The 15,829-nt window shown below is 43.3% G+C and overlaps 1 protein-coding gene across 1 annotated transcript; it reads right to left on the bottom strand.

Moving 5' to 3' along the window:
• Nucleotides 1-13,551: 13,551 nt before the first annotated feature.
• On the bottom strand, nt 13,552-15,733 carry CFAP107 (cilia and flagella associated protein 107). Its single transcript, XM_056508447.1, is given in 5 exon segments — nt 13,552-13,616; nt 13,619-13,648; nt 13,651-13,716; nt 13,719-13,766; nt 15,598-15,733. Coding segments are annotated over 5 exon segments (345 nt in total).
• Between the last annotated feature and the right edge of the window lie 96 nt (nt 15,734-15,829).

The raw sequence follows: 15,829 nt of genomic DNA, 5'->3' as shown, positions 1-15,829 counted from the left end.
AAACCACAGCACACTCCATCCCAAACTACAGCACACTCCATCCCAAACCACAGCACACTCCATCCCAAACCACAGCACACTCCATCCCAAACCACAGCACAGTCCATCCCAAACTACAGCACACTCCATCCCAAACCACAGCACACTCCATCCCAAACTACAGCACACTCCATCCCAAACCACAGCACACTCCATCCCAAACTACAGCACAATCTATCCCAAACTACAGCACACTCCATCCCAAATTACAGCACACTCCATCCCAAACTACAGTACAGTCCATCCCAAACTACAGCACACTCCATCCCAAACCACAGCACACTCTGAATCTCAAACTCAACTCATTGGTGCCCAGCCAGCCCACACTTTTATAACTCCCATCCTCAGGGGCAGGCAAGGCTGTCTCCACTCCTGGGTGATCAGCACAGCAGTAATTCTTTGGGAAAATTGCCTCCTGCACTATGCTTAAGAGAGGAATGTCAGATTTGTCTTTACAAACGAGCTGTGGATCTGCTGGTGGATCAAACCAGCACTCTGAGATAAAAGAAACAATGGGATGGATTCCACTGATTGATGAATAGAAGATATTTGCCTTTACAAACAAACTGTTGGTTTCCTGATAAATGAAATTGGATACTGGAAGATGAAAGAAGCAATGGGGGGAAACTATGAATTCTATAAGAATTAAAAATTAAAAGAGAAAGTTGTACATTAGAGGGGAATGTCAGGTATCAGGTGTTTGGGAAGTCTGTGCCTCTCAAGGACCTCAGCCCATGGGGAAAGAGAGAGGGAAATGAGGCTGGGAAATTGGGATAAAAGGAGGCTGTGACCTCCAAAAATCTGAGAGATCCCAGGGCAATGCCCTATGGCCTCTCCCTTTATTTGAATAAAGCAAAAGGTCTCCTCTGTCTCCTTCTTGGACATAAACCTCTGGTGTTTGTGGATTAATTTTCCTGACACAACCCATCTTCCCACACTTCTGTACCACTCTGGGTTGAATATGAGCCATGTCAAATGTAGTTCATGAGTGCTGCCACCTTGAAGCAGAACTTGTCCCTGCTCACTCTTAGCTCACTATGGCTCAAAGATCTGCCAGGTACCAGCCAGTTCACCAGGGAAACAAATTCTTTCCAACTGAGTCACCTCAAAAAACTTCTTGTGGTTTCAGAATGTCACATTTCTCTCTGACCTTAGCTTTACATAAAGTTCACCAAAAGGGTTTGATGTGATTTCCTTTTGCATGAAATTGAATTTTTTGGCTGACCAAAGTTTATGTCTCTCTTTTGTTAAAAGAGCCACTAGAAGAAGATTATTTTTAGTGAAACTGAAAAGACCATTTCTCTGATTTGTGGATCAGCTGCCCAGTCAAGAACTGATTGTTTATTTAGGTCTGGGCTCTCACTGCCACCAGTGCAGGTAACACAGTGAGCAGCCACAGACACAGCAGTTAACCCCTCTATTGTGTGTTTAACCATCTGTAAAATTGATATGATCCTCCTTACCTGCCTGACAAGGCTGAACAGAGGCTTAATTTTTAATCAAGCTCTGGTAAAACACTTGGAGCTCATTGCATAAAAGATGCACCAAGAAGAAAATAGTTTTATTAGGGTATTTATTAATGCTTGTTCCAAGAGTGATGCACAGTGAATGATACCAATGCTGTAGAAATAATATAAAAAAGAAAAAAGAAAGTATCAAGAAGCAGAAGAGATGTGCTGGGATGGAGAACAGACTTTGTGACAGTCTAGAGTTCCTTCATCCCTATTAATTATACATGTGGAGCAACTTGTTAATGCATTTCTAAAGACAAGCTGACACAGGCTCAGCCCTCTCTCCTGGCCACAGGCTTTTGAATAAATTTAACCCCAGGAGCAGAAGAACTGGACAATGTAGTTGAAGGCATTTCTATAACAACCAAAGTGGAGCAGTGGTGGCACAACAGATTTCCTGGCTCTGAGAGAGGCAGTAATGATACACCTGGTGGGAGCTGGTATGAATAATTTCTGTTCAGGGCCCTGGCATTGCATTTCAGGCTGATTGTTCGTGGAATATGACCAGGTTTTATTCTCCAGGTTATTTCTCTACACCACCTCTGCTCCCCTCTGCTGGACTTTAAGGAGTTAATGTTCTCTTCCTCTTGCCTTTTTCTCCTCTTCCTCTCCCCTGGCTGGCTCCAGCCCTGGCTCTCATCTGAAGGGCACAGGCACCAGTGAGGTTCACATGACACCACTGACAGCAGCAGGATAAGCCTATTTCTGACAGTGTGGCAAATTACTATTATGAAATCCCAGCACATTTGATTGCAGAGTGACTTTCAGAGGGGATCACACTCAGCAAGGTTATGAAGGGCTCAGTGTTTACTGCAGTAATGCTGACTTGCTGGAAAATAATATCAAGAGCTCTTTAAATAAAAAAAAAAAAAAAAAAAGTTGGGAGATTCCCAATTGAGAAAGCATTGGCTGAGTATATCCAACCAGGCATTATGTTTCTCTAAAATGAAAGGGAAAAAAGGATCAGTGGGAATTCTCAGGTTGGTTTTTGTTCTAGTTGGTGAATGACTCAGTGAAATGTTTGCTAGAGGTTCACTCAAAAGGGATCATGAACTTGAGGTTGTCCTTCCCCTCCAGCATTTCTTTCTCCAGGTGCTCTGTCTCTCCCCATTCCAGCCAAAGGTCAGGATCTCTGTACAGTGCCCAGGTTAAAAGGACAAGATTCAAACAAAAAATCAAGACAAAAGCAGAAGTGGGAGGAGATACAGGCAGACTGGGCACAGAAATCTGGATTTTATAATAAAAGAAGCATTCCTGCAAAACACAAAACAGCACTGAGCCACCTGCTGAATTACCATCAGCACCCAGGGGGGTGTTACAACATGGAGATAAACTGTGCCTGCCCCAAAACCCTTCCTTTCAAACTGGCTTGAGGGGTGACTCAAGCAGCAAAATCAAAAAGAGCAGGCATAAAGGCATAAAAGCAGGAATTTTATCAAACCTGGGGACAGCAAGGTATTTTCACAGTGAAATAAGTCTTATTCCATTATCTACTAAATAAATATGGTTATTACTTGTTTTTTCTAGACTTTGATAATAAAATTATGATAACACAGGTCTAATTGGTTTTCTTGGTTTCATTAATTACAATCCCAGCAGCTGCCTTTGCTCAGGCAAGCACTGCTGCCCTGGTAAAATTAGGTGTATGGCAAATTCAGGTTTCCCTCTTTCTCCTCTTCCCTTTTCCTCCCTAATTGAAGAACAACTTCAATATTAATTGAAAAACTTCTGCTTGCTGCAAGTGTGAGTACAAAATCCAACAGCCTGAAGTTTAAGCAGAAGCTCTTTGGTTTGTATGGGGCAATTTCCTCATATTATCACATTTTTAATTCAGGGCAGAACATGTCAGTCAATAGATCAATATATAAAAGATTCTGTTTCCTAATTATCTAAAATTTCTTGGCCAAGTGGAGCATTCACATGATCTGTATTTTGGGATACTCACACACAATACAATCTCATCTGCTGGCTGGAACGTGACTGTTGAGTCTCCTCTGGGTTCTTTTCCCAGATGAGTCAGGGAACTGATCCCTGAGCTTATTAAGTGCAGACCTGCAGGTTTTTCTGTGCTCTGTCTCCCCTGTGACACAGATATATTTGGGTGGGGATGAAAACAGCTGCCACAAGTAGGTGGCCAGAGCCTGTCACAGTTTAATCTGCTGACCAAATGTCTGGGGGTGGATGGGGAGCATCCACAGCTGTCTTTCTATAAAGGTTATTTTGTCAAGGCTTGTGTTTCTGGAATTGGTTTTCCAGGTGGCACAAGTGTTCAAACATGGATTTTGCACTTTGCTGTAAGGCCCAAAGGTGATTGTCTCTGGAATCAAACCCCTGATGGCAAAAGCTTTGTTGTAACCCTAAGGGGACAGATAGGTGTGTGCCCTGAAGGATAGTTACTGCCTTTCCCTAGCTGAGAAAGGGGAAGAAAGCACAAATTTGAGACTTTTTGCATCTCCAGCAGATTTGGATAAACCTGACTTTCACTTCACTGGGGTGAGGGTGTCACCTGTGAGCTTTGGAGGGAAGGTGCAGGTGCTGAAGTGGGAGATGCTGCTCTGCTGGGTGGGAGCTGGCAGGGTGGGCACTGCTCCTATTGCAGCACCAGGCATGGGGCAGTGGGAGCTGTGAGCCACCTGCAGCACAGAAACCCTCCAGCTGCAGCTGCTGAACCTGTGGCTCATGCTGCAAAATCCACCAAAAGGGTTGAGCAGCAGGGAATTGACCCCTTGCTTTGGGAAGTGGAGATTTGCAAGGGTTTCTATAAAAAAACTCCTTAAAATTCTCTGTGTCCCCCATGCTGAGCTCATATCAGTGACCTGTCTGTAGAGCCACCCATTGCTGCCAGCAAACACTTTTGGGGATGCTTAAATACACTTGGGGATGCTTAAATACAAGGTGTTTGGTAAAATATCTTGTGATTATTTACAGGAAGGAGGAGAAGAGGTCACAGGGAGCATCCAGCTTTCAACCAGGGGTGTCTTCCTCTGAAATTAAAGGAACCTCTGAACCACACAGAGATCTGCCACCAAAATCTACTGATGACAGGTCCTGGTTTGGAGGTTGGGATGGGAGAATTGGGCAGAGTGGAATTTAATCCACAGAGAAAAAGTGAGGTGATGGGGGAATCTGCTCCCCAAAACTTTGAAGCACAAGTGGAGAAGTGAACACAAAAAAAAAGACTTCTTGGGAATCATCATGGTCTAAAAATAGAATTATTTTTATCTGCAGGAGCTCTAGTTCTAAGAACAGTGTGGGAACAGCCTGACCAGAAGTTTTACAGCCAGTTGAAAGATTTCTACTGTTTTCAATTTACTTTGGACCATATTGTATGCAATCCATCTCGTGATGCAGAATTCTTGATTTTCCCCTGGAAATAACCCTGCTGTGTTATGCATTTTATGATGCCATTTCCAGCAGAGTATAAAGACAATGACAAATGCTGGTTTCAGAGGAAATCTTTGCTCAGGTATTTCAGCTTAGTCATCCCCTGGCTGATCCCACAGTAAATCTGCATGTCAATATTTATCTTCTATAAGCCATCTGCTGTACTCCTGACACAGGAATTCCAAAGGATATGGGAAAATAAAGATATAATTTCTGCAGAATTCTAAAAAAAGACAGTGGGTCTCCTTAAAATAGGCCTGGAAGTTTGCTATGACTCAGTGTGTTTTAAGGAAAGAAAAATGTTATTTTAATGATGAAGCCAGCAAATTCTATCCTTTAGATTCCACAGCAGTAATCTCTGTAAAACCCATGATTTAAAAGCTGCTATTTCTCACCATCTGAAGCCAAGCACACTTTTTTATTCTAACAAATCTGAATAAAATTAGAGCACTCTGCATAAATTCTCCCTGCCTCTTCTCCTGCTGTCTTAGCTTGAGGCAGAAGCAGATGCCTGTGATTTCTAACACTGTCAAACCAGCACCATAAGCCAAAGTTACATTCACCTTAAAAAACCACGAAATTTATTCCAGCTTGGTAACAAGCTGGTCCATTATTCCAGGGTTTTGGTGCCACTGTTCTGCTTTTTAAAGGCCATCTGAAACCTCACAGGCATTTTTGACATTTTCCCATTAGCAGGGTTGATATTTGGGGGATTGACACTGCTTTTGTTCAGATTTAAACTTTTAATACCTTAGATCTGTCACTGGTTCACTAGAAGATGCTATTTTTATTTTCCTCATGATCAGTGCTTAAAAAAAAAAAAAAAAAAGAAAAAGAAAAAAGAAAAAAAATAACACATTGCTCATTTAATATTAATTGGAACATATTTTTCCCTGTAGCAGTTTGCTGATTATGAATTTCAATGCCACAGAGCTGGCATTGCAAATAGTGGCTATAAATAGAAAACAAGCTTTTTCTGTGAAATGCCCAGCCAGAGCAAAGGCTCATTAAGCAGGGACCAGGTAGAGCCCAGGAGCCCAGGCTGACTCTGCTCATGGAAACACAGGCTGACAGAGCTGTCTGAACAATCAAGCACAGCACTTTGCTCTGTGCACAGGGAGAAAGTTTAGCCAAGTGTTTAAAATATGGAAATAAGGGTGAAAATGCATGTGCTGTTTCTCCTGGCTGCAGGCACATCCCCTCCCTGCAATTTACTCCCTGACAAAGGGACACCTCCCACATGAAAACAGCACTGCTCAGATAGAGCAACAACAGTAAAAAATTACACCATGGAGGGTGAAAGTGTGTAAATCACATGCCACAATTAAACAGTTGATGTTGAAACCTAGCAGGTCATTTTGGGCTGGCTGCATCCTTGGGTTGTCCCCCACGTATCCTGTAGTGAGGGTTTATAATATTCTGTACAGTGTATTCTGGCATTGAGTGTAGCCAGAAAAAAAATGATTGCTGGAGGACAGTGAGTCCTCCTGCCCCCTTGTCTCTCAGCCATGGAGCAGTGATCATTGGGGTGCTACACAGAGATCTGCCACCAAAATCTAACCAAGGCAGCTCCTGGTTTCCAGGCTGAGACTGGCTAATTGGGCAGGGTGTGATTGGACCTGTAAAGAAAAGGACTGCTTTGTGCTGGTAGCATAAAATCAAGCCCAGCTTAGTTTTGACCTTACTTTGACCTCATTTCTACTCTTGATAGAAATAAGAATAGTAACAATGGCACCTTTCACCCCCAGGGATTTCAGAACATTGGGAAAGCTGCATCCTCTGAGCAGAAGGAATATGTGGAAATTCCTTCTCCTTGAGAGGGGGATCATTTCCCTGACATCAGAGGGGGCTCTGGCCCAGGGGGACCTTTGCAGAGGCTGAGCTGAGCCTCGGTGGCCAGGGATGGTCAGGGGGTGGTGGACAGAGCCAGGGGCAGCTCCCCAGCAGCACTGCCAGTCCAGGGACCAGGAGCACCAAAGCAGATCCAATTCTGCCACCTGCTGCTCCCTCCATGCCTGCAGAGCTGTGGGGTCACTGCAGCCAGCCTGCCCTGCCCTGCCCTGGCTGGGATCTCACTGGGGTGCTGTCACCAGAGGGGTTGTTGTGTTTGAGCCCAGCAAACACCCAAGGGACTCAGTTCAGAGCTCTGCTTTCAGTATTTATACTGACAGCAGGAATGCCAACTGCCCCTGCAGCATGTAGTGGTAAAAGTGATGAAAAACATCCACACCTGCCTTACAAAAACAAACCCTGGGGTTGGGCTAAGTACATATTTTAAGGGAAAATTATGAATAATACAAAGGATGGGGGCTGGACTGTTCAGTGAGAGCACTGATGTAACCAGAGGTTATGACTGACATGACTGAAGGAGCTTTCAAAGCTCAAGCATTTGAGGGAACAGAAGAAAAATGCAGGTTTTGTTTGTACAAACCAGTGGGGGCTCCCAGCATCCCTCCAGACATCTCCAAGTGAGAAGATTAAATTAGAAAGCTGACTCTGTGGGCAGTTAGCAGCAGCCAGCATGTGCAAAGCCAGGGCTTCTGTATCACTGTAGGAACTCAAAATTGCTTTACTTTTAACCCTGAAAATTCAAGATTTTCTCCTTATGTGCTGCTAGGCTGAGGCACTCATGCAGCTGAGGTTCTGCCTGGCCCTTAAGATGCTTTTCCATGAGCAGTTTCCTGTTGGTTCCCCACCAAGAGGGGAGCTGGGAGCACAAGGCTCTCACCTTCCATGGCAGCAGAAGCTGCCAGTGCTGATATCAAGGATGCTCAGGTTGCCACAGGAGATTGGAGTTGTTTGGGACTGTGTCTCATTCCTTCATGAACCCTGAGCTTCCTCTCAGCCCAGCCACTGTCAAGGACAAGGCTCCTATCAGGTCAATAATCACTTTATAAATACTGCTAACTAAATTTAGTGTCAAATCTGCTGTGAAAATTTACAGCCTGTAATATTTACCTGACAGGCATCCAGACCCTCCTGTCCAAATACACAGATCCTTAAATTAGACACAAAATGTGTCATGAGACAGCAGCCTAAATTACATATTTACAGCACTGGAACAGGTAAGTACATATTTACACAGCCAGCCCTGGGTTCTTATTTTAAAGAAGTTGACTGGCTTGTTCAGGGTGTTTTTAGAAGTGCTGAATATTGAAGAGCTGGGAGCTCTCTGGGCTAGGGGCTCTCTGTGTGTTTACAGCAAATTCTGCTCAATGAGCCCAGCTTCCACCCAAAAACTGGGAGCAACATTTCTGGGATCTATTTCTTGGATTCAGTCCTCAGGGGTTCTTGCAATTGAAAGAGTATGTGACAAAAAAAGAGCAACTCCCTCTAAAATTACTGTGGCCAGAGATTTTTCCCTTCTTAACAAACATTATTGCTCCCAAACAACTACTTTTGTATTTATGTAACAATTTCCTTATGGGTTATTGTTAAATAGAACTCAGGTCCTTCTCTATCCAGAGCCAATGTCCCCATCACTGCAACTACAAAATTATGTCATTTATACCCTGTCAGGGGGGGTATAAATCTTCTCTGCACCAACAAGTTTAAGAGTTACATCACAATTATATATTAAAAAATATAATTCCACTCTGCAGCACTTCTTCAGTTTTCCAAACTTATTCCTTTGTGAAGTAAATTTTCCTCAAACAGCCTTTTGAACTTGCCTAAGTGTTGAATCATAAGAAAGCAAGAAAAAAGGAAAGAGCTGAGAGAATCTTTATCAGAGTCTGCTCATAGCACAAACCAGGCTCAGGATGTGCTGGTACAATTTTGTTGCTTTCAGCTGCTCTTGGAGATAAGTGGTTTCTTCAAAATATGCTATGATGCATAAATTAGTAAGATGTTTCTGCAGAGAATGTGTCACTATGGGGAAGTTTATCCATTCTTTGTTCAGGTGAATAAGCAGGGCCTTATTCTGTTTAATGGTTAACTTGGTCTTACTGGGATGAGTGGACTTGATGCCCCTGTCCAGAGCTGGTTGATGCAGCTTCTGCTTCAGCTGTCTTGGGTTGATGTGACAGAAATGTGAATTCTGTCCCCACCTGCTGCAGCCGGGTGGGGCAGTGCCCCTGATCTCCTGGCACACATTATCTGCTCATGGGCCATCTTTAAACCAGCTGGGCAATCATCTTTATCTTCCCACAGCCCATCCTCCCTCCAGGAGATATCTCCTGTTCATGGCCAGTGAGTCCCAGGGCATGACTGATAAAATTCCATCATCCCACTGGGAGATGCTCCAGCCAGGGGAGGAGCCAAGCCTTTCCTACCCAGATAAAAACTGAGATTTGGGACACCAAGGCACCTTCTTTCCACTGGATTCCAGAGGAAAACCAGACCTTTGCACATCATCCCTGGAGCTTCAGAGGAAACTGCACCTTCTCCAGGAGCACTGCTCCAGCTGAACCACATCTGCCCCTGCAGGAGGATGCAGCCACCATTGAATGGGACTGTGCCAACACCCTGACTGACTGACGGGTGTCAGCTTGGATTCTGACTCTGGCAGGGCTGGGATTGTTCTGTGTAATACTGCATTTCTATTTTAATTTTCCTAGTGAAGAACTGTTATTCCTAATTCCCATATCTTTGCCTGAGAGCCCCTCAATTTATAATAATTTGGAGGGAGGGTGTTTACATTCTCCATTTCAAAGAGAAGTTCCTGCCTTTATTGGCAGACACCTGTCCTTCAAACCAGGACATCTGGTATTTGCTGTAATTTCTCATGGGAGCTGCAGTTCCTGCTGATGGGTGATGGTATTTCTGTGAGAAAAGCCACACTGTCTAGAATAGGAGGACCAAATATGAATTATTTTGAAAAGCCATTAAATTAATTTTTCCCCTGAAGTGTTTCAACTCCACATGGCAGTGAGATTGTCATCACAGGGGTGTGGCAAGTGAAATCTGCTTGTCCTTATGGGGGGAACTAAAGAGTATCAGTGGCATGGGTTTGAGATGATGCCTGTGAAGAGATGATCAGCTCAGTGTAACAAACTACAAAAATTCATAGAAGACCTAGTTACTAATGAAAATTTAATGTTTTTTCACCAATATGAAAAATAAATATTTAAATTAAAAACAAGCTTAGTGAGGAATGTGTGCCTCATGTAAATGCCATCAGAGAAATCTTTTTCATATTCTACAGAAGAAGGATGAGCCTGAATCCCAGTCCCAAAGGAATTGTTGCAGTGGGATGAGCAGGTTTGGAGGACAGGACTTGGCAGCCTTTGTGTCCCATCAGGCAGTGCTCAAACTCAGACCCCTGAGGCTGTTTCACCAGTTCACTGACCTGGACAGTTCTTTTTAAGCACCTTCCAAGGAATATCTGTAACTCTGGGAACAACCTCTTGTCAAGAGCCTGTTTCTCTCCTCCCCAAAACGCTGCCATTCCAGGGACACCCAAAGCTCCCAAATACTGCAGCCCTTGCCAGCCACAATCAGTGTTCCTGACAGAGTCCCAGACCTGACTGGGGAGCTCAGTCCAAAGAAATTTGTCTTGTTTACACAGCTCATGCAGGCTGACACTCGTCTCCTTCCAGGCAGGAAATGTGCTGGCTTTGAGAGAAGTGCATCAGTTCCAGCCACCACGCTGCCACATGGAATATTTGAGATGAAGATACGTTCAGGCTTTGGTTAGGGCTGGTTGGTGTCTGGTTCCACCATCATGAGCTCAGGCCTGGACTCATTCTGCCAGGATTTCAGCTGGGCTCACCACAAAGCTGGCTGGGCACCTGTGAGCAAGGTCTGAACTTCCAGCTGCTCAGTTGAACAGATCCAAGGAGAGATTTTGGTGCTGGGTGTCACAAATCCCATCTTTCCTGTCTGGTGAAGCAGTGCATCCTCCTGTTTAAGGAGCTCTCCACCAGAACACATTTCACCAGGTTACCCTGGGCTCTCCTGGGTGCTGTGGTTGTATATTTAATTGCAAATGGCTCAATAAAAGCAGATCAGACTTGTGGCAGGGGAGCTCTAAGATTTTTGAATTAATGTTTTCATGCAAATTTCATAGGTGGTTCTTGTGCATCTCAGTAATTCCCTGTACATCAAGCCAGTCATTTTTTCCATATATGAGCTTTGCTTTTAAAAGTGCAGTGGATTATAAACATAAATGTTTCATTTGTTATAAATATTTAACAATTATGAATAATTGACGAGCAGATTTTAAAGGAAACTGATTAGAGTTGTGTGAAATTAAGCCTACCTTTGTATAATTTTCTAAGCTTTATTCTAGATATTATCTGGGCTCTGTTGTGCTATAGAGCTGCATGCCTGATTGGTATTGTCACAAAAAATATCAGCAGATGAGAACAAACAGAAAAATACACTTTTAATAGCTATACTGGCAATAAAATTAATATGGAGAACTTCCTTGTGGATACAAGAATTTCTGTATCCACCAATTTTCATTCCATTGTAATTCATTCTTTATGGATTATCTTAGAGATGTTTTTTCAAGAGAATGTGTTTAATAGCACAGCACTAATAGCTAACTGTGATTCACTGACTTTCACCTATTTTGCTTTCAATTTTTTCTAATTGCCTTTGATCTCCCTGGGGCTTTGAAGCCTAAAAAAACCATATAATGCTTATCTAATTACCAGAGCTCTTGCATCTCTGAAAGATTTCATCAAGGACGCTGTTTTCTGGTTCCTGCACTCAGCTGAGGAGCTGTCCCCAGATGGTTTGGGTGGCTCACAGAGCCACAGCCCCTTTGCCAATAGGTGCCACTGTTGCTCTGCTCCTCTGAGTTGTCAGTGTCCTTCACTTGAAAACCCAACCTTGAAAATGCAAATCTAAATCACAGTGACTAAAATATTGCAGAGGTAAAACTCCATCCAGACCACAGCCAGGGGCTGGCCATGCCAAGACTATGGTATGTGCTCTATCTGTTCCTAAAAATAATTATAATATTGCTAATCTTGAGCAAAAATGAATTGCATTAAATTAATTCTAGATATATTGAATAAGCCTTTGGCTTGCTGCAGGTTTATTGTTGAGCCTCAGACCAAGAGCAGCTGAGCTTTGCAGATCTCTGCTCTGGGCCAAATGTGATTTAAATGCAGAAGTTGCATATTGGAGCAATAAGAATTTGGATTTGTACCAGCACTTCTTACATAGGAGCAAAGTCTCAGGGTGGCCAATCCAGCAGTGGAAAGGCCCCCCAGAGCTATTTCTTTCAGGTTTGCTCTCTGGAAATGCAAGGTCAGCTAATGTAATTTGCTTTGCAGCTTATCTGCTTTCCCCATGTAAAGCCAAGGGTAATCAAGGTCTGCCTGCTTCCTGCATGGGGAGGAACCTTGCTTCACCTTGTCCTTGGATGTGCAGCTGTTCCTATGTTTCTTTCATTCTTAGATGTTTCACACATACTATCACGCAGGGTTCTTTTCTGCTCTTTCTTCAAAGAAACACATAGCAAGCTGTGTAAAAATAAAATTAAAAAATAAAAACAGAGGGCAAAGCAATTAAGAGCTTTATGCCCTTTCAAGTCCCACCCTGCTTGTTTTGCATTTTGGCTTGGTTGTTTGTTTGTTTTTTTTTTTTTACTGCAACTATTTATTGACTGAAAACCAAGAGATGAAAAATTTGTTTTCAGTGATTTAATATTCCTGAAATAGTCCTGGCCACCTGCAGGTCAGGATGTAACCCAGCAGCTTGTCCTAGCTGGTCTAAAGCAGTGTGCCTGGATAACCTAATTCTCATTCCTCCTGCATGGAGCAGCTCCCACAAGCACCAAGCTATATTAAGCAGTGCTTAAGATCACCCTAAGCAGTTTACACAGGGGATCCCTGGCTTCTCTGGCTCTCACCAGTTTGCAGACATTCTGCCCCTCTTCAAAGTCCAAGATTCCACCAACATTTTGGGGAAGATATGCCTGGTCATGAGTTTTAGGTGGTTGTGTCAGCTGACAAGCAGCAAAATCAGAAATTGTTGGGCTTTCACAGGAAATGGGGCAGACACTGGACATCACTCAACTTCTTCCTAGTGCAGTTTTTCATCAGGTCTTCAAGATGACCATACAGAATAGGTTATTCCAAGACAAGATTAGATGTTAGAAATTATATAATTACTTTTTTGGTTTGGGTGTTTTTACTCCATAGTTGTAATAAGGAATGTTTGTACTTTTTTGACAGCACATTAAGGACAAAATGGATCTTTTTGTTCCCAGGACATGTGTGTCCATCCTCTGGCTGGAAGAGAAAAATCACTGTCAGATACTGACAGATGCAATCATGTTATCAATAAGGAGTCCTGACTCTTCCAAGCCTCTCTGATAGATATTTGAAAAGTTAGCACAGGTTACCTTTCACTTAAAAATTCAGAAAGACAATAATACTCCATGAATTCTCCTGCTAGTTGTATCCCACAGCTTGTTTTCAACTGATATTGGATAGGAGAGAGAAATCTGTTCATTGACACTTTCCTTCACTGCTTCCTGTGGTGAATTAGGGTTGTGCATGAGTAACATTTTCACTTTATTTATCCAAAAAATAAGATCCTGACTGGTAAGAAAGTAGCCAAAAGTCACCACAAGATCCTTTTCCAGAATTTAAACAGAAGGAGGTTCCTGTCTCTAAATCTATATATTGACCAGTGCACCATGTTCCATTTCACTGAATTAACAATGCCAAGAAGCACCAAGAACAGGGAAATCTGATTTCTGAGGAATCCAGGCAAACTTGCACTCCAGCTGAGCAGGGGAGGCAGCACAGCTTGTAGCTGTGTCTGTTGCTGTTCTCAGCACACTCTGACACTCAGTTTTGGCTTCTTGCTTCCTTGTGACAGATGAAAAGTGCTGTGGTGGCAGGCCCCAAAATGAGATGCACACGAATGCTCAGTGGGTTTTGAGCCAGACTGTATTTCTGCCACTGATGCCCCACACCTTTGTCAGTCTTTGTGTTACTCATCATTTAATCCCTGAAAATAAGGGCATTTGCATTTCAAGTGAATTCCCACTTAACTTAAGCAACTGCATCTGTATGTCATGAGATCTGATCAGTCTGATTTCAACACTTGCATCATGGATTTGCAGACACATTTTAAGAAGGCTGAAAATGAAAAGCTGATTGCCCTGTGCTGCTTAAGTGTTTCGTGCAGCATTGCATGTCCAACCTTCCAGCTGCCTGTCTGGAGAATGGTAACAATACTTGGGGGTGCAGGGGACCTTGGTGGAAGGGATGTTCTAGTAGATGATGCTTGTGGGGAAAAGTATTGTAAAAGAGCTGGGCCTTATTTAAGTGCAGTTTGTTTATATGAATTGGAGGTATGCTGATTAAAATAATCCCATTTTACCAGCAAGCTGCTATTAGAGCCCAGGGAATGCCCTGAAGACACAATACCCAGTCCCAGGTGGGAGTAACACTCTGGTTTGCTTGGTCACCCCCCAAGGCACAGACTGGGACACATCCAGGGAGTCCCAAGCAGTGTGTGCTGCTTGCCTGCCTCAGGAAGGATTCCCACTGCAACCAAACTACAGGGGAGCTGCAGAATGGCCACAGAGCTACAGTGCCTTCCTTTACATACACAGTTGTTTAAGGATATATAAAATAGGATTTAAGTATTAGTCACAGATCATTGCTGCCTGCAATGTTGGCACACACAACCCCACAATGGAATTTTCTGCTCCTTACCTCAAATTTCCCATCGTGGTTCTCCTTAGTGTTTGCTCTGTGAGCTGGGTACCAGATTAGGCTGTTCTGTATGAGATGCTGCTGAGTTTATAAAAGTGAGAGATACACAACACTCAGCACTGCTGAGGCAGCCCATTAATCACAGCAGCTCTGTCCCAGTGCTCCTTTCCTCATCTAGACAAGTGCTTTTTTTGGGAAGAAGTCCATGTTCTTTGCCTCAGCTGGTAAAATCCACCACTGTAAAATTTTGGATTGGTTCCTTAGCATAAATAAATATACTGTATTGCATTTGAAAATTTATCTGTGCTTTGGTTAATTTACTTAAATATCTTCACCTGCCATGGTAACTAGCCTCTGATAAGAATGAATGAACCATTTCTCTCCCCTCTTTGTTCTATTTCTGCTGCAGCAGACTGCAACAGTCTGGCATTTGGTTCCAGGAAAAAAAATCCAAAGAAAGCAATTTTAGCAGAGTCAGAAGGATCTGCTTGAACAGCTCTAATATTGAACCTAACTGCCATGTTCTGACAAAGTTAAAAGTCTAATGACAAAATTTTGCTGAGCTCTTAAGCAGGATATGAAATCTATTGAGCAGCTCTGCTAGCAAAGATGCTCATGTTTCTACAAGCAAATGAGACCAATATCCAGATTATTAAAGATCCTCCAAGTCATAGAAAGTATTAAATTATGGAAGGATTAGTGAAGTCTCTCTTGCATGATTTTGGTAAATATTATTGTCTACATTGCTGTAGAGTTGGGTTTAAGTGGTACAGCAGCCCCAAGTGACTGCCCTAAGTGCCATTTTTAATTGGCCAATATAATATTCAGTGTGAACCCCCCAATGCAACCTGTGCTTGGGCATTGCTTCTGCCCTGGCTTAAGGAGAGGAAGGGCAGGTCAAGAACAGAATAAGTACAGGCCAAGGAAGATGCTTATCCTTCCCCTTATCACTCCTGTGAGCTGAGGCTGGACTCCAGCTGACAGCTACAGCCCTGTACAGCACAGGGCCTGACCTGCTCTGCTACTGCCCTCACCTTCCTGGCCTCCCCCTTCTTTCTCTCCTGATCTTCCCCTTGTCCTCTTCTCCAGTCAGTTTCCAAGGAGAGCTGTAGTAGAGTATTTGGGTCCAATTTTCCACCAATCCTGCCCATCTTTTTGTGATGCAATCATATTTGTTAGTCCCACAAGCACGCCCCTCCCTAGTTGATGGAATTGTCCTTCCAGTTCTGTGAGTGAAACACTACCCAGTAATCCAGTGCTAAAACT

This window comes from Oenanthe melanoleuca, chromosome 21, assembly GCF_029582105.1.
Source record: "Oenanthe melanoleuca isolate GR-GAL-2019-014 chromosome 21, OMel1.0, whole genome shotgun sequence".
Lineage (NCBI taxonomy): Eukaryota > Metazoa > Chordata > Aves > Passeriformes > Muscicapidae > Oenanthe > Oenanthe melanoleuca.
This window is presented reverse-complemented; position numbering and strand designations above follow the sequence as displayed.